Source organism: Rhinoderma darwinii, chromosome 5 (genome assembly GCF_050947455.1).
Source record: "Rhinoderma darwinii isolate aRhiDar2 chromosome 5, aRhiDar2.hap1, whole genome shotgun sequence".
Classification (NCBI taxonomy): Eukaryota; Metazoa; Chordata; class Amphibia; order Anura; family Rhinodermatidae; genus Rhinoderma; species Rhinoderma darwinii.
This window is the reverse complement of record NC_134691.1, coordinates 334,061,266-334,086,747: the sequence shown is the minus strand read 5'-3', so window position 1 is coordinate 334,086,747 and position 25,482 is coordinate 334,061,266. Positions and strand designations below refer to the sequence as shown.

The 25,482-nt window shown below is 39.5% G+C and overlaps 1 protein-coding gene across 6 annotated transcripts in view; it reads right to left on the bottom strand.

Annotated features, from left to right (window-relative positions):
- PHF14 (PHD finger protein 14) overlaps positions 1-25,482 on the bottom strand; it is a 230,168-nt gene that overhangs the window by 117,144 nt on the left and 87,542 nt on the right. For 5 of the 6 annotated variants that reach the window (XR_012847778.1, XM_075827759.1, XM_075827760.1 and 2 more), the window contains 3 exons: positions 19,326-19,469; positions 4,315-4,371; positions 4,090-4,214 (listed from right to left, as the gene is read on the bottom strand). Coding sequence is in view for 5 of the 6 variants with exons in the window: in XM_075827759.1 (XP_075683874.1) it covers positions 4,090-4,214; positions 4,315-4,371; positions 19,326-19,469 (326 nt within the window). In the remaining variant the exon portion in view is untranslated. Of the gene's footprint in view, positions 1-4,089; positions 4,215-4,314; positions 4,372-11,329; positions 11,691-19,325; positions 19,470-25,482 lie in introns of those variants that run through there. The other variant, XM_075827762.1, reaches the window with a different exon arrangement.

Sequence of the window (25,482 nt, the reverse complement as noted above, 5' to 3'; positions counted from 1 at the left end):
TTGGCTTCATGAGACAAGCAATTATTCCAACTTAGATCTGGAAGGGGAGTATGCCTCACCCTGGAACCTAAAAGCTTTGTTACATTGTAGAGTTGCTTCTCTTCCGTGCCGTCTCAAAACCTCCATTGTATTGAGAGATACAGTTCTAGCTTGGAAAGTGGTACGTAAACAGTTTGGGCTGCCTCACCTGGTCTCGAAATATATGCCGTTAAGCGGACATCCAGAGTTTTTACCGGGAATAGACAAGGGGGACGGAATTACCTCATGGGGGAGGGTAGGCATTGACAACGCAGGGGATCTTATGCACACAGAGGAAAAGAGGTGGTTAACTGGGGAGGAAATCACCACTAAACTCAGACACATAGCAGGGAGGGTCAATTTTTTGCAAGTACTTCAGGTACGAGCATTTTGCACCTCCAGGCTCAGGGATTTGAGTAAGGAAGCTACCTCGCACACTCTGGATGAGGTCATGGGTCCAACAACTGGGCGGGAGACCATTTCGGGGCTGTATGGAGCATTGAGAGATGGTTTTGTTGGGCCGCAATCAAGGATTAGTTTTAAAAGCTGGGAACGGTGGACTCAGGATCCAGGTATAGGAGAGATCATACTGGGGGGTTGGGAGACGGTACGGAAGAGTGTGATAAATGAGAGCTGGAGGGAAACCTATTTTAAGTTGATGCATGCAGCTATATATGGCTTTAATATTCTGCTTTCACAATCTTTCCCTGACCGCATTACAAGTTGTCCCAAGTGCAATACACCACTGACGAATTTGTGGCATGGGGTGTGGGGGTGTGTACATACGAAACGATTTTGGGGGATGGTACAGAAATATATTGAGGACCATTGGAAAACGAATCTCCCAAGGACGCCGCAAGCGCTACTATTCCATCAGGCGCGGCCGCCAGAGGAAGAGGGTGCTCGAGGAGTAAGATCACCTCCCGTGCTGGTGCACACGGTTCTACTGGTAGCCTTGAGATGCCTCCTGAGTAAATGGCTAGAGGCAGACATGCCGGGATTAGAAATGATTGTGTCGCGGCTGAAACAGTTATTGGTTCTTGAGAGGGTGGAGGTGGAAAGGCGGAAGGAAACGGGAACCAAGAAGCTATTTGATAAGTGGCAAGCATTCATAGAATCGCAATGTACAGCAGCCGAAATAGCGGAAATTGTTAGGCCCTTCCAGTACACAAAGTGGTATTGTACACAGCTCTTGGCAGGCACTTTAGGGGGGTTGCAACTCTGAATCAGCTGGGGGAAAAAAGGATGAGTAGAAACTTATTAATGACCTAGGTTGTGTCGGGGTTGGGGGAAGTCATGCTTTCGGTCCATCTGAAGATAGACAATTATGCCATGTTCATATGTTTATATGTTTATGTTAAATTTAATTCAAAGTTAATTCCATGACAGTAGAGTGCTGCGCACTCATGATGTAACTTTTACGTGAAATGTTTGTAAGAAAATGTGAAAACTGATAATAAAAAGGATATTAAAAAAAAAAAAAAAAAAGAATATAACTACTATAATACTGCTCCCTATATACCAGAATATAACTACTATAATACTGCCACTATATACAAGAATATAACTACTATAATACTGCTCCCTATATACAAGAATATAACTACTATAATACTGCCTCCTATATACAAGAATATAACTACTATAATACTGTCCCTATATACACACACAAGAATATAACTACTATAATACTGCCCCCTATATACAAGAATATTACTACTATAATACTGCCCCCTATATACAAGAATATAACTGCTATAATAATGCCCTTATATACAAGAATATAACTACTATAATACTGTTCCCTATATACAAGAATATAACTACTATAATGCTGCTCCTATATACAAGAATATAACTACTATAATACTGCTCCTATATACAAGAATATAACTACTATAATACTGCCTCCTATATACAAGAATATAACTACTATAATACTGTCCCTATATACACACAAGAATATAACTACTATAATACTGCCTCCTATATAAAAGAATATAACTGCTATAATACTGCCCCTATATACAAGAATATAACTGCTATAATACTGCCCCCTATATACAAGAATATAACTACTATAATACTGCTCTCTATATACAAGAATATAACTACTATAATACTGCCCCTATATACAAGAATATAACTACTATAATACTGCCTCTATATACAAGAATATAACTACTATAATACTGCCCCCTATATACAAGAATATAATTACTATAATACTGCTCCTATATACAATAATATAACTACTATAATACTGCCCCTATATACAAGAATATAACTACTATAATACTGCCTCCTATATACAAAAATATAACTACTATAATACTGCCCCTATATACAAGAATATAACTACTATAATACTGCCCCCTATATACAAGAATATAACTACTATAATACTGCCTCCTATATACAAGAATATAACTACTATAATACTGCCCCCTATGTACAATAATATAACTACTATAATACTGCTCCTATGTACAAGAATATAACTACTATAATACTGCCCCTATGTATAAAAATTGAACTACTTGAATACAGCCCCCTATGACTATAACTAGGAACATAACTATTATGATAATGAACCTCTGAAAATGACGTTTTCCCCAGCGCTTGTTTCCTTGGATCAGCAGGTTTGAGGTGTTGAATCACATAAGACTATTCATTAATTGCATGTGATGGGGAGCAGATGTGAGATACAAATGTCTTCCAATTATTGAAGACCAACCCATCAATTAATGAGTAACATAAATCTCATCATTATATTTGAAAGATGTGAGGGCTGACAAGGACGACGCCAGTGGATACACCATGTATTCCCCAAGGTTTTAGCAGTAAATAAATGAGTGACCCCGGTCAATAAGGCCCAGGAGGGTTTAGAAGACAACTATGAATGCCGTGGCTGCGATGAAAGGGAAAAGTTAATGAAAGAAAACGAGAGATTGATTTACAACCGAAAACATCATCAGGACCAATTAATTTAACTCTTGATATCTAAAGCCTGTCATTTAGTAGTACATGAAACATTGTAATATATCAGGGTAGAGTGCTAGTCACTAAAAACTAGGTCTCCAGTAATAGTTACTGAAGAGAGGGAGGAGATGGAGAGAGGGAGGAGATGCAGAGAGGGAGGAGATGGAGAGAGGGAGGAGATGGAGAGAGGGAGGAGATGGAGAGAGGGCGGGATGGTGCTGCAAACTCCCTGCTTTATCCTGTCTGAGACTTATGCTGTGAGAGGGAAGAGGGAGCAGCCCGGGAAAGATATTGGATTGGCCACAACACACTCCCCCCAGCTCCACACCAGTAAGAGTCCACCCACTCAGCACCGGTATAGAGAGAAACTTAACACTTACAGAAGAGGAGAGGAAAGTAAAATAATACGCAGTACATAAGTATATATTTACAGCCCAATCATTTTTTTACCTATTATGAACGGCACAATATTTTGTACAGAAAGTATTAATTTACAATTGTCCATGTCCATACTTGAAATTGTATCCTAATAAAAAGGGGTATTCCAAACATGAACATTTATGGGGTATATATAGGATGGGCCATATATGTTTGATCGGAGTGCTGGTATGATTAATAGGACCACCAGAAATCACTAGAATGAGGATCTTGTGTCCTTCGTTGACCACCCTATATACAAGGCACTTCCCATTTCAATCAATGGGAGATGAGAAAACAGTAGAGTGAGTGCCCTTAGCCATTTCTGTATCCAATATATATTGTAAAGGGGACAGTGTCCCGCATGCACAGGACCCCTGTTCTAATAAGAGTCCCGGCAGTATGACGCCAACTATCGATACAAAATGTATGGTTGGACTCATCACATACACATTATAGGGAGGTCACGTTACTACAGAGAATATTATTGGAATGTGGGAGAAAACTTAAGAACCAAGAAGACGCAAAACATAAGGAGATCCTACAAACTCCAGGAAAGTTGCCCCCTGGATGGGCTGGACCCCGTGACCCCAGAACTGCAGTCACTATTAACCACCTGATAATGTGACCTTGTACCGCAACTTATTAAGTAGAAGACCAAACATGAGTTACCTGACAAGGTTCTCATTGTCTCCAATGCCTTTACATGACGCGCATTCAGTTCTTGGGTCCTCAGATTTTGGCTTTTTATGTAACGCCAAAGATTGTCTTCTCCTCCTATCCCTTGGCGTCCGCTCCTAAAAACAACCAGAAAGACACATGAGAAACACAATATAACTATATGAAGGCAGCAGGAGATTTCTACACGTTTCTTATACACATTCGCTTGACCCTGACCTCGGGTTTGTCTTCCTCTAGTAAGTAACTTCTCTTCCTTTTCTGTCCACGGGTTCTCTGAAAAAACAGAAAAATTAAAAGTTATTTAGAAAGTGGATACGCTGAGAAAATACTAACCTGTTTAATGAAAAAGTCCTGAGACTTTCCAATATACTTTGTTTCAATTCCTCGCTAGATCACTGCTTGCCATCAACGAGTGGAAACACAATTCCATCCAGAGGATTACATTTTGTCCAGAAAGCATGCTGCTCACATAGCATAGGTGTATGGTTCGTTACAAGAAGTACTTACACTTAACAAGTTATGCAACCTTTGTGAGCAAACAAAACAGAACATGTTTCCAGGCTATATTTATGATAGTATCAGTTATTACAGGTTCATTAATGCACATGAACAATATTTGCAGTGGTGATAACTATATCACATGGCAAATCATTCTTATTAATGCAGATATATTGCAGTATCTACATAGTGAAACATCTATTTATATCATTCTCTCTAATCCTCCTATCTCTCTAGCACCTTTTCTTCTCTCTATCCCGCCATATTGCTCTATTCCGCTTCTCTCCATCCCATCTGCCTTTTCGGCTCTCTCTATCCCCCTATATCTTTCTATTCTTCTACAAAGAATATAACTACTATAATAGGGTCCTTCATGTACAATAATATACTGTAATACTGCCCCCTATATACAAGAATATAACTACTAGAATACTGCCCCCTATATACAAGAATATATAACTACTATAATACTGCTCCCATATACAAGAATATAACTACTATAATACTGCCCCTACATATAAGAATATAACTACTATAATACTGCCCCCTATATACAAGAATATATAACTACTATAATACTGCCCCCTATATACAAGAATATATAACTACTATAATACTGCTCCTATATACAAGAATATAACTACTATAATACTGCCCCCTGTGTACAAGAATATAACTACTATAATACTGCCCCTATATACAAGAATATAACTACTATAATACTGCCCCTATATACAAGAATATAACTACTATAATACTGCCTCCTATATACAAGAATATAACTCCTATAATACTGCCCCCTATATATAAGAATATAACTACTATAATACTGCCTCCAATATACAAGAATATAACTACTATAATACTGCCCCTATATACAAGAATATAACTACTATAATACTGCTCCTATATACAAGAATATAACTACTATAATACTGCTCCCTATATACAAGAATATAACTACTATAATACTGCTCCCTATATAAAAGAATATAACTACTATAATACTGCCCCTATATACAAGAATATAACTACTATAATACTGCCCCCTATATATAAGAATATAACTACTATAATACTGCCTCCTATATACAAGAATATAACTACTATAATACTGCCCCTATATACAAGAATATAACTACTATAATGCTGCCCCTATATACAAGAATATAACTACTATAATACTGCCCCTTTATACAAGAATATAACTACTATAATACTTCCCCCTATATAAAAGAATATAACTACTATAATACTGTCCCCTATGTACAAGAATATAACTACTATAATACTGCCCCTATATACAAGAATATAACTACTATAATACTGCCCCCTATGTACAAGAATATAACTACTATAATACTGCCCTCTATATACAAGAATATTACTACTATAATACTGCCCCCTATATACAAGAATATAACTACTATAATACTGCCCTCTATATACAAGAATATAACTACTATAATACTGCCCCCTATATACAAGAATATAACTACTATAATACTGCCCTCTATATACAAGACTATAACTACTATAATACTGCCCCCTATATATAAGAATATAACTACTATAATACTGCTCCTATATACAAGAATATAACTACTATAATATTCTACCCTATATACAAGAATATAACTAATATAATACTGCTCCTATATACAAGAACATAACTACTATAATACTGCCCCTTTATACAAGAATATAACTACTATAATACTGACCCTATATACAAGAATATAACTACTATAATACTGCTCCCTATATAAAAGAATATAACTACTATAATACTGCTCAAATATACAAGAATATAACTACTATAATACTGCCCCCTATGTACAAGAATATAACTACTATAATACTGCCCCCTATATACAAGAATATAACTACTATAATACTGCCCCTATATACAAGAATATAACTACTATAATACTGCACCTATATACAATAATATAACTACTATAATACTGCCCCCTATGTACAAGAATATAACTACTATAATACTGCCCCTATATACAAGAATATAACTACTATAATACTGCCCCTATATACAAGAATATAACTACTATAATACTGCCCCTATATACAAGAATATAACTACTATAATACTGCCACCTATATACAAGAATATAACTACTATAATGTTGCCCCTATATACAAGAATATAACTACTATACTACTGCCCCCTATATACAAGAATATAACTACTATAATACTGCCTCCTATATACAAGAATGTAACTACTATAATACTGCCTCCTATATACAAGAATATAACTACTATAATACTGCCCCCTATATACAAGAATATAACTACTATAATACTGCTCCTATGTACAAGAATATAACTACTATAATACTGCCCCTATATACAAGAATATAACTACTATAATACTGCCCCTATATACAAGAATATAACTACTATAATACTGCTCCCTATATACAAGAATATAACTACTATAATACTGCCCTTATATACAAGAACATAAGTACTATAATACTGCTCCCTATATACAAGATTATAACTACTATAATAGTGCTCCAATATACAATAGAAATATTATAATACTGCCCCCTATATACAAGTATATAACTACTATAATACCGCCCCTTTATACAAGAATATAACTACTATAATACTTCCCCCTATATAAAAGAATATAACTACTATAATACTGTCCCCTATGTACAAGAATATAACTACTATAATACTGCCCCTATATACAAGAATATAACTACTATAATACTGCCCCCTATGTACAAGAATATAACTACTATAATACTGCCCTCTATATACAAGAATATTACTACTATAATACTGCCCCCTATATACAAGAATATAACTACTATAATACTGCCCTCTATATACAAGAATATAACTACTATAATACTGCCCCCTATATACAAGAATATAACTACTATAATACTGCCCTCTATATACAAGACTATAACTACTATAATACTGCCCCCTATATATAAGAATATAACTACTATAATACTGCTCCTATATACAAGAATATAACTACTATAATATTCTACCCTATATACAAGAATATAACTAATATAATACTGCTCCTATATACAAGAACATAACTACTATAATACTGCCCCTTTATACAAGAATATAACTACTATAATACTGACCCTATATACAAGAATATAACTACTATAATACTGCTCCCTATATAAAAGAATATAACTACTATAATACTGCTCAAATATACAAGAATATAACTACTATAATACTGCCCCCTATGTACAAGAATATAACTACTATAATACTGCCCCCTATATACAAGAATATAACTACTATAATACTGCCCCTATATACAAGAATATAACTACTATAATACTGCACCTATATACAATAATATAACTACTATAATACTGCCCCCTATGTACAAGAATATAACTACTATAATACTGCCCCTATATACAAGAATATAACTACTATAATACTGCCCCTATATACAAGAATATAACTACTATAATACTGCCCCTATATACAAGAATATAACTACTATAATACTGCCACCTATATACAAGAATATAACTACTATAATGTTGCCCCTATATACAAGAATATAACTACTATACTACTGCCCCCTATATACAAGAATATAACTACTATAATACTGCCTCCTATATACAAGAATATAACTACTATAATACTGCTCCTATGTACAAGAATATAACTACTATAATACTGCCCCTATATACAAGAATATAACGACTATAATACTGCTCCCTATATACAAGAATATAACTACTATAATACTGCCCCTATATACAAGAACATAAGTACTATAATACTGCTCCCTATATACAAGATTATAACTACTATAATAGTGCTCCAATATACAATAGAAATATTATAATACTGCCCCCTATATACAAGTATATAACTACTATAATACTGCACCTCTATATACAAGAATATAACTACTATAGTACTGCCCCTATATACAAGAATATAACTACTATACTACTGCCCCCTATATACAAGAATATAATTACTATAATACTGCCTCCTATATACAAGAATATAACTACTATAATACTGCCTCCTGTATACAAGAATATAACTACTATAATACTGCCCCCTATATACAAGAATATAACTACTATAATACTGCTCCTATGTACAAGAATATAACTACTATAATACTGCCCCTATATACAAGAATATAACTACTATAATACTGCTCCCTATATACAAGAATATAACTACTATAATACTGCCCGTATATACAAGAATATAACTACTATAATACTGCCTCCTGTATACAAGAATATAACTACTATAATACTGCCTCCTGTATACAAGAATATAACTACTATAATACTGCCCCCTATATACAAGAATATAACTACTATAATACTGCTCCTATGTACAAGAATATAACTACTATAATACTGCCCCTATATACAAGAATATAACTACTATAATACTGCTCCCTATATACAAGAATATAACTACTAATACTGCCCGTATATACAAGAATATAACTACTATAATACTGCCTCCTATATACAAGAATATAACTACTATAATACTGCCCCTATATACAAGAACATAAGTACTATAATACTGTCCCCCTATATACAAGAACATAAGTACTATAATACTGCGTCTTATCCCATTATCTCTTTTTTCTGTGTATGCTCCATCTTTCTCTATTCCTCTCTCTATCCCCATCCCCCTTTCCTTGCTATCCCTCATCTCTCTATTCCTTTCTATATTCCTCTGCAACTTCCTATTTCCTGTATCTTCCTAACCCATTTCTGAATCTATATATCTTTCCCTATCTAGTGATCCCTCAGAGCCAATCATTAAAACCAACTGTTTTACATAATAGCGGGCCGTTTCTGGAGTGTGCAAACCACTCTACGCCTCAATTAGAAGACCGGGTGGGGGCATTTAGTGGGTGATATTATTTATATCTACTAACTTATTGCTTAAATAAAGTGGTTTGTCTGGCAAAATATCCCCTTCAACCATAACTGCACTGGTTATGGGAAGGTTTATCTGCTGTACAACAGACTGCCTCTCCATATTACACAGACTTGTTTTAAGACCACATCATGCTGTTTCGAAATCTAAGTATACAAGACGTACAGTCTGTACAGAGGGGGGCGTAAAATAAAATGTGCTTCACTTTTAGTCACAGTTTAAGGCTTGGGCTACATGGCAACATTTGGTTGTGGTCAAATTGTGGGATTATCACGACACAACCCTTATGTTTTCTATAGGGAAACAAGGTCACAGACGACCTTGTGACCATCACAAACAATGCAGCCTTGTCTGGACTTCTTGCAACGATCGCAAGGTTACTCGCAACATTTGATCAAATGTCGCCAAATAGTCCCACAATGGTACGAATTTTTTTGCATACAATATTAACGTCTTATGGCTAATTGCAAAGATTTTTGATGCCCCATCCTTAACCGAGTCTGCATCGTAACAGGATCGGAAGCTAAGAATTGATTTTATTTGCGTGATGTCGCTTTATATGCTCTATTTTACATCCAGTAATTAGAGTCCATAAAAACTAAAGAAGATTGTTGGGGGGATAAAAAGTTATTACATTTAAGTCAGAGTTAAAAAAAATACTGAATATGTGGCGGCGACATAAAAAAATGCAGCGAATATATGAAGAGAAAGCAGAAAGAGGCTTCAGACTTAATTTAATTACAGCTCAGATTCTCCTGGTCTTGCTATAAATCAGATTCACGACTGGAGTGGAAATGAGATCTGTGTTCATGGCAGAGGCCGCTTTCTGCAAAGGGGAGAGGAAAGACGTTTTTCTACGGAAGAACTTAATTACTTATCAGAACTTCTTGTTTCAGTTACAAAAATACAGAATAGTAGGCGTGTGCCAACAAAAACTATCCATGGTCTGAATCTCAGGGTATATAATAAAAATTTCCATTTGTATCCTTTTTCTCATGTAGTTACTTCTGAGCTATATCAATTTTCCCTATCAGAAAAAGAAGCTAGCTACTTCCTCTCTAACTGATGCCTCCATAGAAGTATACTTTTAGGTCTCATCTATATTGATTTTTATGGTTAGGAGCAGCTTGCTACTTCCGTTCACTTAGGTCACCATTGAAAGATACTTTTCTGTATCATCTACATTGACGTTCATGGTCAGGAGAAGCTAGCTACTTACTCTCACTGATGCTGTCACTGAAAGATACTTTTAATGTCTCGTCTATATTGATTGATTATCATGGTCTGGTGAAGCTAGCTACTTCCTCCCTCACTAATACCACCATAAAAAAAAATAATGTTATATGTCTCAGCTATATTGATTATCGGGGTCGGGAGAAGCTATCTACTTCATCCCTCAATGATGTCACCATTAAAAAATTATTTTATGTCTGAGCTTTATCGATTTTCACGGTTAGAAGCTAGCTACTTCCTCCCTCATTAATGCCACTATTGAAATATAATTTACAACATTCTTTGCTAATTAAGCTTAAGGTACACAGTGAGAGGAATGGGCAGTGTCGCTTCTCTCACTGTGATTGACTGCCAGTTAGAGCTGAAAGAGGGGAAAAGGAACCTTCTGGGTGACCAAGTGACAGAACAAACAGCTAGAAACTGAAGGCATGAAAAGTCTGCAGCACAAACAGATGAGCTAACATGAGAGACTCCACACAGTTACTGCACATAAGGAAAACTGAGCACATGAAAGATTTCATTTTTGGCTGGAGATAATCTTTATTCGTACTTCATATAAGTTGTTATTCAGAAATTTAAAGAGCAGGACATTTAAACAGTGAATCCTTCCTACAATAAAAACAAACAGTACATGGGTGACAAAAGCAGGACCACCGGTACACTTTTCAAAGGGGACTATCACTCAACTTTTCTCTCATTTTACCTACATTGATACATTGGTTCATGATACATTGTAGCAAACTACCAAGTGATAAGAGAGATATGTGCTGCTGATGTGTTTATCTCACAGAGGATTGTCTAGACTGGAAACAATTGCAGCAAACCCTCAGTGGTATTAGGTCTGTACACGGTTTTCAGCTTCTGGATGTAAACAAGACTGTTCTCATTCGTTGACAGCAAGCAGAGATCTTGAAAACAGGGAGGAATTGAAATAAAGTATATTAGAAAGTTGCAGAACTTTTTATTTTACAATGTTTAAACTTTATCTCCATCAACTCTTTTACATTTTTTTGTTGTCCGTCTTTACAACCCCTCCATTGCTCTGCTCATCACCGTCGCTTATTAAAAAAACTGTGCGCTTAAAAGGGGTTTAGCCATAATCATTATTTATCACCTATCCGCAGGATAGGTGATAAATATCTGATCGGTGAGGGTTTGAGTTCTGGGACACCCACCTATCTTCGGCAGCCCCAAAGAAACGAATGGAGCGGTGGCCGAGCATGCGCACTACAGCTACATCTCTATTTGGCTCCCAGGAACAGCAAGGTAAGCCCGTTCTCGTGATCGGTGGGGGTCTCAGCGGTCGGACCCCACCGATGACATATTTATCACCTAAATAACGATTATGGGGGAAACCCTTTTAGGCCCTGTTCACACAGAGTATTTTTGCTGGCAGAAGAATCTGCTTCAAAATTCCTTCAGGAATTTTGAGGCAGATTTTGACCTGCCTGCATTTACTTTATTGCAGTTTTCCCTGCGTTTTTCGGCCACGGCCATTGAGCGCCGTGTGCAAAAAACTAAGTGAAAAATGTTTTCTCTGCTCACCAATGATTTCAATGGGAGGTCAGAGAGGGAACCGCGGCAAGAAAGAGCATACTGCTTTTTTTTTTTTCACTCGTGGGAAAAAAATGCCTCTGCCTCCAATTGAAATTAATAGGAGGCGATTTCACCGTTTTTTTACGCGGTTTGCGCGTCATGAACAATGCTAAAAACCGGTGTTAACCCCTTTTTGATTACCAATACGACTTTTCATGGCGGTCACTAAGGGACCCAGTCTAAGTCCTGCACGGGTGTCCCATGCCGATTGGAGCCAGGGCTCGGCTGTCTGATGACAGCCGAGCTCCTGCTCCAATGGCCGCGATCGGAGTTAACTTAGATCGCGGCCTTTTAACCCGTTAAATGCCGCGGTCAATAGCGACCGCGGCAATTAACTTGTTTACAGAGGGAAGGAGCTCCCTCGGTCATCCATCGGCGGCCCGCAAATGCAATCGCGGGCCTCCGGTGGGGTGCCATGGCAGCCGGGGGCCTGATAAAAGCCCCCAGGACTGCCCTGGGCATATGCCTATTAGGATGTGCCAGTGGCACGTCCTAATAGATTGCCTGTCAGTTTTACACTGACCGGCAAAAATGCTCTGGTATACGAAGTAGACCAAAGGATTATAGCAGCGACCTAAAGTGGTCGTAAAAAAAGGAAGTAATAAATGTGAAATGTCACGAATGTAATGATCCAAACAATAAAGTTAATATGTAATTTAACCCGCAAGGTGAGCACCGTAAAAAAAAAACCTGCAAAAAACAATGGCGAAAGTGCTATTTTTTTCCACTGCCCCCCAAAAAAAGTCATAATAAAAGTTAATCAATAAGTCCCATGTACCCCAAAACAGTTCCAATCAAAACTATGTATTGTCCCGCAAAAAACAAGCCCTCACATCACATCACTACAAAACAAAAAAAAATGGCGGCTCTTGGAAAGCGACGATGCAAGAACAAATAATTTTAGTTCAAAAGTATTTTTATTGTGCAAAAGTCGTAAAACCTAAAAAACCTAAACACATGTGGTATCGCCGTAATCGTACCGACCCATAGAATAAAGGTAATGTGTTATTTACGCCGCACATGGAACGGCGTGAATTTAAAAAACGCATAGAACAATGTCAGAATTCCAGGGTTTTTCTCTATCCCCCCCCCAACAAAAGTTAATAAAAGTTAATTGAAAAATGATATGTACCCCAAAATGGTGCCGTTAAAAAGTACAACTAATCCAGCAAAAAAAAAAAAAAAGGTCCTCATACAGTTATGTCGACGGAAAAATAAAAAAGTTATAGCTCTTTGAAAAGAACGGGAAGTGGAATTTTTGGGCCGAATCTGCTGCAAAATTCCTAGGTGTGAACATACCCTAATACTGGAATGATAAACCCACACAGCAATATATGGATAATAACTAAAGTCATTCATAACGCCACCAAAAGCTAAAAAGAGGAGAGGATATAATATATATATATATATATATATATATATATATATCATATACAATACTCTCCGTTCTAGAGATCGGTACGGTTCCCAGCTCTATGGATTTACCATAAATGTCTAAGATAGGACTACCCCTTTAATGATCATGCAGAGAGCTCATATCCTACTGCACAATCCACAGTGATCAGTATGATCGGAGCCGAGAGGGAACAGGAAGCAGAATTATCAGGCTGAGTTCAGTTGCAGCAGTTTTGGCGCGAATTTCACGCAGATCTCACCCTATTTCATTGCAAAGGGTGAAATAATAAAATGAAAATCTGTGACAAATCTGCAACGTGTGAACTCCACCTTAGTGTTTAGCCTCCTGTCAGAGCTACCACACTGGATCATGGAGAGTTAAAGAGGCTCTGTCACCAGATTCTCAAATCCCTATCTCCTATTGCTGGCCTAGATTAGGGTGGTCAAGGATTAAAAAACAAGGCTGCTTGTTCCAGAAACAGTCCCACACCGGTCCACAGGATGTGTATGAAAAGAGTATCCGGCACACCAATTTGAGAAGGTGGTAATTTTTATTTGGTTTTTAATGCCACTGGCAGAGTCCATCCGACGTTAATGTTGTCATACAGTACGTGACTTTATAGGAAACCACTAAGTTCGTAGTCCCTATTCAGTCCCTTCGGTTCCAATGTTTGTAATTTGTGGATCCAGAATGCTGCCCTTCGTTTAGGGGTTTTAATCCCATCACCCCCTCTTCTAGGGGCTGGTATATGCTCAATCACCTGGAACCTGAGCGGTGCGATATTGTGTTGTTCTTTGATAAGGTGCGCTGGGACGGGGGTCGTGTTTTACTGCATCTTATGTTGGACTTCCGCTGACTGATCCGGTCTTTTACGCATTGTGTAGTCTCTCCCACATAGGCCAAACCACACGGGCACTTTATCAAATAGACCACATAATTTGTGTTACATGTGAAAGGCATGATTGGGTATCCCCTGACCAGTCTGTGGGTGATGTATCTGGTCGCCTTTGATAATGTGGACACATTGCATACAGGATCGGCATGGGGAGGTTCCTTTTTGCGGTGTACTTAGGAACGTTTAGCGTTGTAACCTTTTGGTTGAGCCTAGGTCAGCCTTGACCAATTTATTCCTAAGGTTTTTTAGTACAAGGTACAAATGGGTATTTGAATTCATCAATCTGGGGGTACGCTTCTTTGAGGAGGGGCCAATGTCTCCTTATTATATGGAGTCTTTTTTGTGAACGGGGTGGTAGGTATGCACACATGGAGTTTGTTTGGTTTTTTCTTTGTTGGTCCCATCCGAGGTGTTTTCCCTTGCTTTATTCAATGTGTCAAAAACACCTCGGATGGGACCAACAAAGAAAAAACCAAACAAACTCCATGTGTGCATACCTACCACCCCGTTCACAAAAAAGACTCCATATAATAAGGAGACATTATTAACTTATTTCAGGGGTGTATAAAAGAACTGCAATTGCGCCATATTATTGCGTTTTAAATTTAAATAAAGTTTTACCTTTATTCTGTGGATCGGTACAATTAGAGATATTAAATATGTAAAGGTTTTTTGTGTTTTACTAGATTTACACTTTTAAACAAAAATTATTTGTTTTTGCATCACCGTTACTTTTTTACTTTTCCGTCAATGTAGCCGTATGTGTGATTGTTTTTTTTTCGGGAACGAGGTACATGGGACTTATTGATTAACTTTTATTAAAAAAATAATAATTGGCGGGTATGGAAAAAAAAAAGAATCTATTTTGCGTTTACCATATGGTTTAAATAACATGTTAATTTTATTGTTTGGGTCGATGCAATCACCGGGATATCTTATATGGGTAATTTTATTTTTACAGAATAAAACCACTTTTTTTTTGGGGGGTTTAATAAACGCTTTTTCACAAATCATTAACTATTTAGTCCCACTAGGGAAAGTAAATATGCGATCTGCTGATCACTTCAATAATGCTTTGGTAAACTTATTATACCAAAGCATTGTCTGCGTAAAGCCGACAGGCAGTCTATTAGGCCATGCCACAGGCTGACAGCAATGGCACGTCTGGGGGGCTTTTGTACAGCCTCCAGCTGCCATGGCAACCCATTGGCGGCCGATGGGTGACCGAGGAAGCGCCCTCCCTTTGTAAACCACTTAGATGCCGTGGTCGATATTGACCACGGCATCTAAGTGGTTAGCGGCCAGGATCAGAGGTAACGCCGATCCCAGGCGCTAGAGCAGCTGCTCTTTGGTTATCACACGAGCACCCAAGCCGGGCGGATTCTGATACGCCATGAAAAGGCATATGCCTTGTAATAAGGCCCCTTAGTGACCCCTGTAAAAAGGCGTATTGGGAATTAAAAGGGGTTTTCCACCTTCTGACATCTGTACATGATCTGTGGGGGTCAGACACTCGGACCCCTCACAGATCAGCTGGTCCGGTGCCTCCGTGCACAGGACGTACATGCCTGAAGCAGTTGGCACCGACCATGGAATAGCGGCCGAGCTGCAATACTGTTCAAGTGAATACGAGCGGACCTGCCGTTCTGCAGCACGGCCGCTATGCTATGTACGGAGCCAACTGCTTCCGGAAACGTACATAGCATTATGTGCCACAACATCCGATGCCTGCAGGCCACCGGAGCGGCTTAACGGTACGGGTGTCGGACCCGCATTGATGATATACTGATGACCTATCTGGTGGATAGGTCATCAGTTGCCAGAAGGTGGAAAACCCCTTTAATAATATGATGCAGTTTTGAATCTAGTGCCAGGATCCCCAACTGCTCAGATCACTAATAGGCTTAGAACATTGTTTTGAACCCACCACAATTAACCCTGCGTGTCTATGTACTACACGGAAGGCCCATTGATTTCAGTAGGTCCGTACAATACTTCATAAATGAGCAGGGGCTACGAAATCAGCTCAATGTTGGGTGACCCTTGTAAGTACAAGGGATCGACCAAACTTCATTAAACTGAGACTTATCATTTTTTTTGGTATAACATGTAAAAAAAAAAAAAAACAACCTTGAAAATATTCTATTAAAAGAAGAAAAAAAAAAAAACAACACCTCCCAAAAACACCAAAATGTAAAATGACATCCATACGGCAGCAAAAATGACAAATAAACAACTTAACAAGGCAAATGTTTTCTTCAAGAAGCGACTACATCCATGTATTAGTGCGTGCAGCGGAGTTACGGCAGCATAATAGCAGCTGATGGGGAAGTTAGATTCTTATTTTGGGAAGACTTTCTACAAGTGCATCAGAAGAGACAACACAACTCAGAGCTCAGCACAAATGCTTTCTTCTCAAGGGTTCATATGAAGGGCCCGAGATGTAAGAAGCCGGAAGAACAAGAACCAGAGTTTTGATGTTTGACTGATATGATTTGTTTTTCACGGTTTGGGTTATGGATTGGCTTTTAGGTTACACCTAACGAGGCCAAAAGTAAGTGCAAATTAGTTACTTCAGCCATAATGAAATCTTCACAGCGCTCTCAGATCCTCATGTACAGAACCTTTCCCTTCAAAACTCAGACGTTTGTGCTGCAGACGACCTCTCCTCCTCCTCATTTCACTAGCAGGAGGTGGTCTGCCATATTACAGATACAGTGGAGCTGCGGTACGGTCAATTTTCTACAAGACTGTGAGCAAACATTACTGTTGTCACTTCTCCTCCCTCCACACTCCTACAGAGTCTTGGAATCAGTGCAGAGGCTGCTGTAATCCCAGGACTTTATTAAGCTTCGTTCACATCAGCGTCGGGTTCCGTTCATGGGTTCCGTCTGAGCTTTCCATCAGGGGAACCCATGAACGGAATCCAAACTGAAACAAATGGAAACCATAGGTTTCCCTTTGCATCACCATCGATTTCAATGGTGACCGATCCGATGCAAATGGTTGCAGTTTGTCAGCGTTGTGTAAGGGTTCCGTCGCTTTGCCGGAATTAACACCGTAGTCGACTGCGCTATTCATTCCGTCAAAACGTCAGAAAGCTTACACAACGGTGACAAACGGAAACCACTTGCACTGGATCAGTCACCATTGAAATCAATCGTGATGCAAATGGAATCCTATGGTTTCCTTTTGTTTCAGTTCTTTATTCCGTTCATGGGTTCCCCTGACGGAAAGCTCGGACGGAACCCATGAACGGAGCCGGACACAGATGTGAACAAAGCCTTAGATAGCAAGTTTTCTCTGCAGAAACACATGCAGCTTGCAAATCCCGTTTGGTTATTTTAGCTTCCTCTATCCATCTCTGTATCTGCTCTTGCAGCAGACATCAGCAGGGAGGAAGTAAAGGGCTTCAGTAGTTTCCTCCTACATATTGAAGTGAATGGAGTGTGCGGCATGCAAGTAAATGAAGCTTATAAAACAGCATGTTTAAAACCATTTTAAAAAGGATAACTTTTTAAAAACTTGTGACATGTCAGAAGCTTTGATCGGTGGGGGACCGAGCACGGAGACTCTCATCGATTGCTAAAACAAAAGCAACAGAAGCGCTTGGGTAAGCGCCGTGCCGCTTTGCTTCTGATCGGCTTTCCTCGGAGCGGTGTACTGGCTCAATAGCAAGTCTATGAGTCCGTACACCGTTTGCGCTGCCTTTCCGAGGACAGCCGATCAGAAACATACACAGCGCTCTTCTGTCGCTATGTTTTAGCGATCGGTGGAGATCTCAGCGCTCGGACCCTCACCGATCAAAACTTCTGACATGATCACTGGATGTACATTTTAACACGTTTGGTTCCAGCCAAAGCCCTGGCTTCTTTTAAGGTTTTGGACTAGGCGGCTCTAGTGTAGGAGAAACCACAACTTTGCAATGGGAGGTTCCTTTAAACTCCTGGAGTCCTCCACAACCCTAAAGAACCCAGCACACTGTTGTATTGTTCATCTCAAAGGGCTAGCATTTCTACAGAAAAGAACAGATACTAAACCTAAAGGGGTTATCCCACCACAAAACGGATCACCTTCCCAAAGTATAAGTGATTGATCGCTGGGACCCCCACTAATCAAGAGAATGGGGGTCCAGAGTCCCCTGAATTAACGGGCACACTGCCGCTCTAATGATTATCTATGCCAGTGTTCCAAAACCTGTGCCTCTCCAGCTGTTGCAAAACCACAACTCTCAGCCAGTGACTGTCAGGGAATGATGGGAGTAATAGTTTTGCAACATCTAGAGAGCCAAAAGTTGGGGAACACTGCTCTATGGGAATAGTCGGCTATCTCTGGCAGTCCCATAGAGAATGAAAGGAGTGGTGGTATATGTGTGACCACTGCTCTATTCATTTAAAGAACTTCGGACCCCAATTCCCTTCATTGGTGGGACTCCCACCGTTCAAATATTTATCACCTATCCTGGTGATAAGTTGCCGTGGTGGGATAATCCCTCTAACGTGAGTCAAAAGGCCACGCAACTCTGTGCGAATAAGACCCATAAGAAGGAACGTGATCTGTCTCTGGGGTCCTAATACCAGAGTTGTATCCCAAGACTGTCCTGGTGGGACAACAAGTGCAGCTTGTTACTGGTGTTAGTAAAAATGTTTACATTACCGACAACATTTCACTCCTCGGGGCGTGTTCAGGAAGGATCTCTGCTTGCTTGGTAGGATCCTCTTGTAGCTTCTCCTCCTTTGTATCCTCTGAAAGTTCATAATCTAACGGAGAGCTTTTCCGCCTGGCTTTAAAGCATTGCTTCTGAAACAGACACAGGAGGAAAAAATAAATCATTTAGCAAAACCCTTGAATGTTATTACCGAACCCTTAAAGGAGTTCTATATTGAAGCCCCTTTAACGTCCACGGTCTTTCCTATCGATGCTTAAAGGGGTTTCCCACAATAGAGATTAACGGCATATACCAAGGATATGCCATTAACAGCCGTAGCTGGGCGTCCAACTGACCCCCGATCCGGCTGGATGGACAGATTGGCGTGCATTTGCGCAGCTCTCCCCATTCTAGCAAACCGGCTCATCTGTTCCCGTCATGGGCTTGAATGGAGAGAGCAGAGGACGTGCACGGCTATTCAATGACTTCCCGAATGTGGCAGCGCCTGCTTCACCAGGTAAACGGGGGACCCAGAAGTGGTCAGACATTTAGGGCGTATACTGTGGATAGGATATAAAAGCATTTTACAGGAAAACCCTTTCAAAGTTACAGGCACGATGACTGCTGCTCCACTGTTTCATTGTCACCATGATAACACTTCCTGCCCAGTGCTCTGACAGTTCAGATTTACCATTCAGACAATGGGAGTTTATTATAGTTGTAAAAGTGCCAAAACAATCGTTGCCAAAAGAGTATTTACCACAACGGGCGCCACACCCCATTTTCCCAAAACCTTCATATGCGTCAGAAAAAGTGGTGCAAAGGCTTCATAAATATGGTGCATATCCATTGATAAATCTGTCCAAATCACAGTCCACAACCTAACAGGCTAGAATAGTGCTAGTCACACGCGCATACGTTTTGGAATCCAGACAATACTCCTATAACCAGGTTTAACTACCTAAGCACAGGAAGTGTTGTCATGGGGACACTGGATCAGAGTTGTTTTTTTTAAATGTTTTTATATTACATTTCTTTGTAATTGTTCTGTAACTTTCACTTTACCATTGATCCGAATACAAACGCTGGTTGTAATTGATCTTTAATGGCTCTTCTATGCAACTAAACCTATACCTAATCTTGTCTACTGTGTAATGGATTGCCATCGACTGCTCCCTGTTATCAGCCATTTCAGACTGGATGAAGGTTAACTGTAGTGTTCTTTGATGTCCAGAAAACTCCCTGCCCCCCTATAATCACTACTTTATGTCTCCGACATTTATAGACAATATATGTACATACAAGCAGCTTGGAATAGGTGTAGCGGCCCTTTAAAACCACTAAGCCTAAAGAAGCAGGATGGACAAGCCTAATGTCATAGTAAAGAGTGTCCGGATAATCTGCTCAGATCTTTTTAGTGAAAATAAGTCTATTTGACTCGTAATCCATTTTGAACAAAAGAAAAAAAAAAGCGTAAAAAAAAACAAAAAATTATAATAACAAATTCCAAAGCTGAAAGCTACAAATATCTGATTTTCCCACAATCCCTGTGACCTTCCAAGCCTTTGTACAAACGAGCCCTCTTGATCTAAGAAGCTTGTCGGTAAGTGACCCTCCCCGTCCTAAATTCATTATAACAGAAGCTATTAAAGGCGCGGTGTCCTCTTTACAAGATGCTCTTCAAGGTTTATCTTTGAGCAAAGGAAAGGAGATGGAAAAAAAAAAAAAAAAGTTAAAAGATCAAATCAATGAGGCCGGGAATTGAGTCAACATGCATCAGAAGGCACAATCCGCACTTAAAGACCAGAGCGGGCGGCAGGATGAAAGTTGAACATCGGTAGAGTCAGTGCACGAGGCGTAGCGTCTGGATTATTGGCATTTTCAGAAGGTGTGAAAACAGGACACGAGAAAAAAAAGGTTAAAACGCATTTCACGGGGCGCTGGTGATTTAATTCCAATAACGAAAAAAAAATAAAACAAGAAAGAACAAAAAAAACAACAAACCGCACAGACCAATAATAAGGAAAATCTGAATGATAAAATTTAAAGGGAATGTCCATCAAAAAGCTAAATCTCTGATATAGATAGAGTCGTCTTCTTCTGTTATCTTCAAAATGGCATCCAGTCTGCTTTTTTTTCTTCTTTTTGCTATATCTTTTTTTTTAGGCAAGAACCAATATGGCGACCACTAGGGCATCTGGACACTATAAGTTGTCACCCAAGAGTCCTGAACGCACGAGTGTGCCCAGAAATACGAGAACGGGGTATGCCTAGACAGATTTGCCTTTTAACAGACCATAAAAGCTTTGTTACAATCTCCAGGGAGAAGGAATGTTAATGGGGGCCATATTGGATGCCAAATCAGTTGCCACCGTGATTTTAAATATAATGAGCGATACAGAATACTATGAGTGACTCCACCAGTAGAATTGTGAGTGCTGCTCTGGAGAAGAATACAGGCGGTAACTCAGGATCAGTACAGGATAAGTAATGTAATGTATGTACACAGTGACTCCCCCAGCAGAATAGTCAGTGGAGCTCTGCAGTAGAATACAGGATGTAACTCAGGATCAGTGCAGGATAAGTAATGTAATGTATGTACACAGTGACTCCACCAGCAGAATAGTGAGTGCAGCTCTGGAGTATAATACAGAATGTAACTCAGGATCATTACAGGATAAGTAATGTAATGTATGTGCACAGTGACTCCACCAGTAGAATAGTGAGTGCAGCTCTGGAGTATAATACAGGATGTAACTCAGGATCAGTACAGGATAAGTAATGTAATGTATGTACATAGTGACTCCATCAGTAGAATAGTGAGTGCAGCTCTGGAGTATAATACAGGATGTAACTCCGGATCAGTACAGGATAAGTAATGTAATGTATGTGCACAGTGACCCCACCAGTAGAATAGTGAGTACAGCTCTGGAGTATAATACAGGATGTAACTCAGGATCAGTACAGGATAAGTAATGTAATGTATATACACAGTGACTCCACCAGTAGAATAGTGAGTGCAGCTCTGGAGTATAATACAGGATGTAACTCAGGATCAGTACAGGATAAGTAATGTAATGTATGTGCACAGTGACCCCACCAGTAGAATAGTGAGTACAGCTCTGGAGTATAATACAGGATGTAACTCAGGATCAGTACAGGATAAGTAATGTAATGTATGTACACAGTGACTCCACCAGCAGAATAGTGAGTACAGCTCTGGAGTATAATACAGGATGTAACTCAGGATCAGTAAAGGATAAGTGATGTAATGTGTGTACACAGTGACTCCACCAGCAGAATAGTGAGTGCAGCTCTGGAATATAATACAGGATGTAACTCAGGATCAGTACAGGATAAGTAATGTAATGTATGTACACAGTGACTCCACCAGTAGAATAGTGAGTGCAGCTCTGGAGTATTTGCCTGCATTTCCCTTCCTTCGAGACAAAATTTTTGTTTTTTCAAATAATTATTTTACTTTATTTAGCCGTATATTTAATACATAATCATGTAATAATTGTACATATAAAAGAAGGAATAGAATAACCCCCCCCCATGCCCTACAGTGGAGACAGCAGAAAACACGAGGAAAAAAAAAATCTCTTCCTTTCCTATAACCCGTAAATACAATATACATTAGGCCAAAAAAAGGCACTCTTTTCAGGAGATAATGAAAATATCCAGTTTTTCGATATTTTTTAAACATTGTTAGATTTCCCTTTCTCCTGCAATGCATTTTTTCAAACATCAGGATATAATCGATATAGTTACTCCATTGTGACAATGTGGGGACGTCCCTAGATAGCCAATACCTTCCAATACCTTCCAATCGACTTTCTTGTGGCATATAATCGTCTTTTATAGCTTCATTGTCTATTGAAGGCATCTGTAGAATATCTACGGGCCAGTTCACACAGTTTTTTTTACACGGTTTTTGATGCGGAAACCGCGTCGAAAAACGCGCCAAAACCGGCCGAAAATGCCTCCCATTGATTTCAATGGGAGGCAGAGGCGATTTTTTCCCGCGAGCTCAATGGCCGCGGATGAAAAACGCCACGAAAATCGTCGTGCGGGCTGAGCAAAATCTGCCTCAAAATTCCAAACTGAATTTTGAGGCAGATTTTCCTCCTGCAAAAAACTCAGTGTGAACCCAGCCTTAAACTCCCAAAATACATAAAGTACTTTCTGCAAAGATTTTACATCCAAATATCCGGTTAATATCAATAACACGGTCACAAAATCGATACAGCGTCAGACATCTCCAAAGTAAACGTACCCAATCTGCTTCTTCCAATAAACACTTTGGACAACTATTATATGACATCAGACGTTTGTTGAACTTTTAGTCACCCTTTAATTTACCCCAAATTCTGGCTTTCTGTAGCAAGAATATAAGAAGATGATTTAAATTAAGTTGTGTAAAGTCTGCAGGGTCTTTTGAAACATGGATCCCCAAATATTTAATCTGTGGTCCTACTGGGACTAAAGATTCAAGTTCGTAATTTATATCGTCGAGAGGTAACATTCTTGATTTTACCCAATTAATTTGAAGGCTTGAGAACCCAGCAAACACATCGAGCTTAGACTTAATAATAGGTACGGATACACGAGGTGTTCCCAAATATATCGTCTGCGAATAAAGAACTCACATCCTCATACTGGCCAAACCCCCAATGTCATTATCTCTACAAATGAAGACCGCTAACGGCTCTATAGCTATTGCCAATAATAAGGGAGAGAGGGGACACCCCTGTAGGGTTCCCCTCTTTAGACTAAGGTGCAGATAGAATATTGCTCACTCGCTCACTCGCACTTGGGTTCCTATATAGTATTCCAAGCCAGGATAGGAAATTTTCACCAAAACCAAAGTCTCTAAAGACAGACCACATGTACTTGCCACTCGACGCCGTCAAAGGCTTTGGCAACGTCAAAAGACAGAACAGCCTCTCTCGAGCCTCTCTGGAATTGAAGATGCCCAAATAATTTCCGCAGATTTATAGAGGTTGACAGGATGAGCATCTCGCCGCCACCATCCCCTCCTGCACTATAACTTTACCCGTGTACAATAAGATGCAGATACAATTACATGCATAAGCGCTGAATTCGGCACCCTTCAATAAAGTAAGCGGCGCAATCTCATTGCGCCACTTGCGTCGCTGATTGACAGGGCAAGGCAGCTTGCCAATTAGCACCTTCCAACGACACAACGTTGAACGGCGCTGATTGGACGGGCAGAACAACTTGCCCTGACACTCACCTTTGTCCAGCCCCAGCAGACCTGCTCATTAGAGAGTAGGCCGCAAGAGGACGGCACGGAAAACAGGTTTAGGTGAGTATGTAAAGTTTATTTTTTTTCTGTTAAAAGTGTGAGGGGTTATAGGTGGAGCACTATCTACAGGAGGGGGCGGCCGTATGTGGAGCACTATCTACAGGAGGGGGCGGCCGTATGTGGGGCAATATCTACAGGAGGAGGCTGTCGTATGTGGGGCACTATCTACTGGAGGTGTAGCCGTATGTGGGGCACTATGTATGTGGGGCACCATCTAGAGGGGGGACGTGTGTGTGTAAGTCACTACTATTAGAGGTGCAGTGTGAGGACATCGGAGCGGAAAGCTGCAGAAATGGGCTGTGGCCGGGAGAAGTCATCATAGAGGTCTGGACCGGATGACGATGTCACCTGTGAGTCACTTGATGTAAATGTTTATTCTGCCTCTAAACAGTACTGTAGTCACTCTATGATCTGCAGCGAGATAATGGGTGGTATGATTTACTTTTGTTGTGAGGCTGCTAGTGATTTAGAACAGCCAGGGGGATGTCAATCAAGATCTGGGGGGGGCTTCCATTTAAATTTTCGCCTCTGGCAGCAGAAAGGCTAGAATCGGCCCCGGATGTCGATTTGGACGGCTTAGAAACGGTCTGGTCGTCATTTACAATCGTAGTAACAACCTTATTCAATCAGTTGGCCAGAATCTTGGCTAAAATCTTCCCATCGCTTGTAATCAGTGAAATTGGACGATATGAATCAATATATAGTGGGTCTTTACCAGGTTTCCAGACTCGTGTGCTTTCAATAAGTCACATGATATTAATCAAGGGCAGTGGGGTCGCAATATTTGCCTATAGACCCAGCTAAGTTTCTGGACATCCCGCAATCATTTGTGG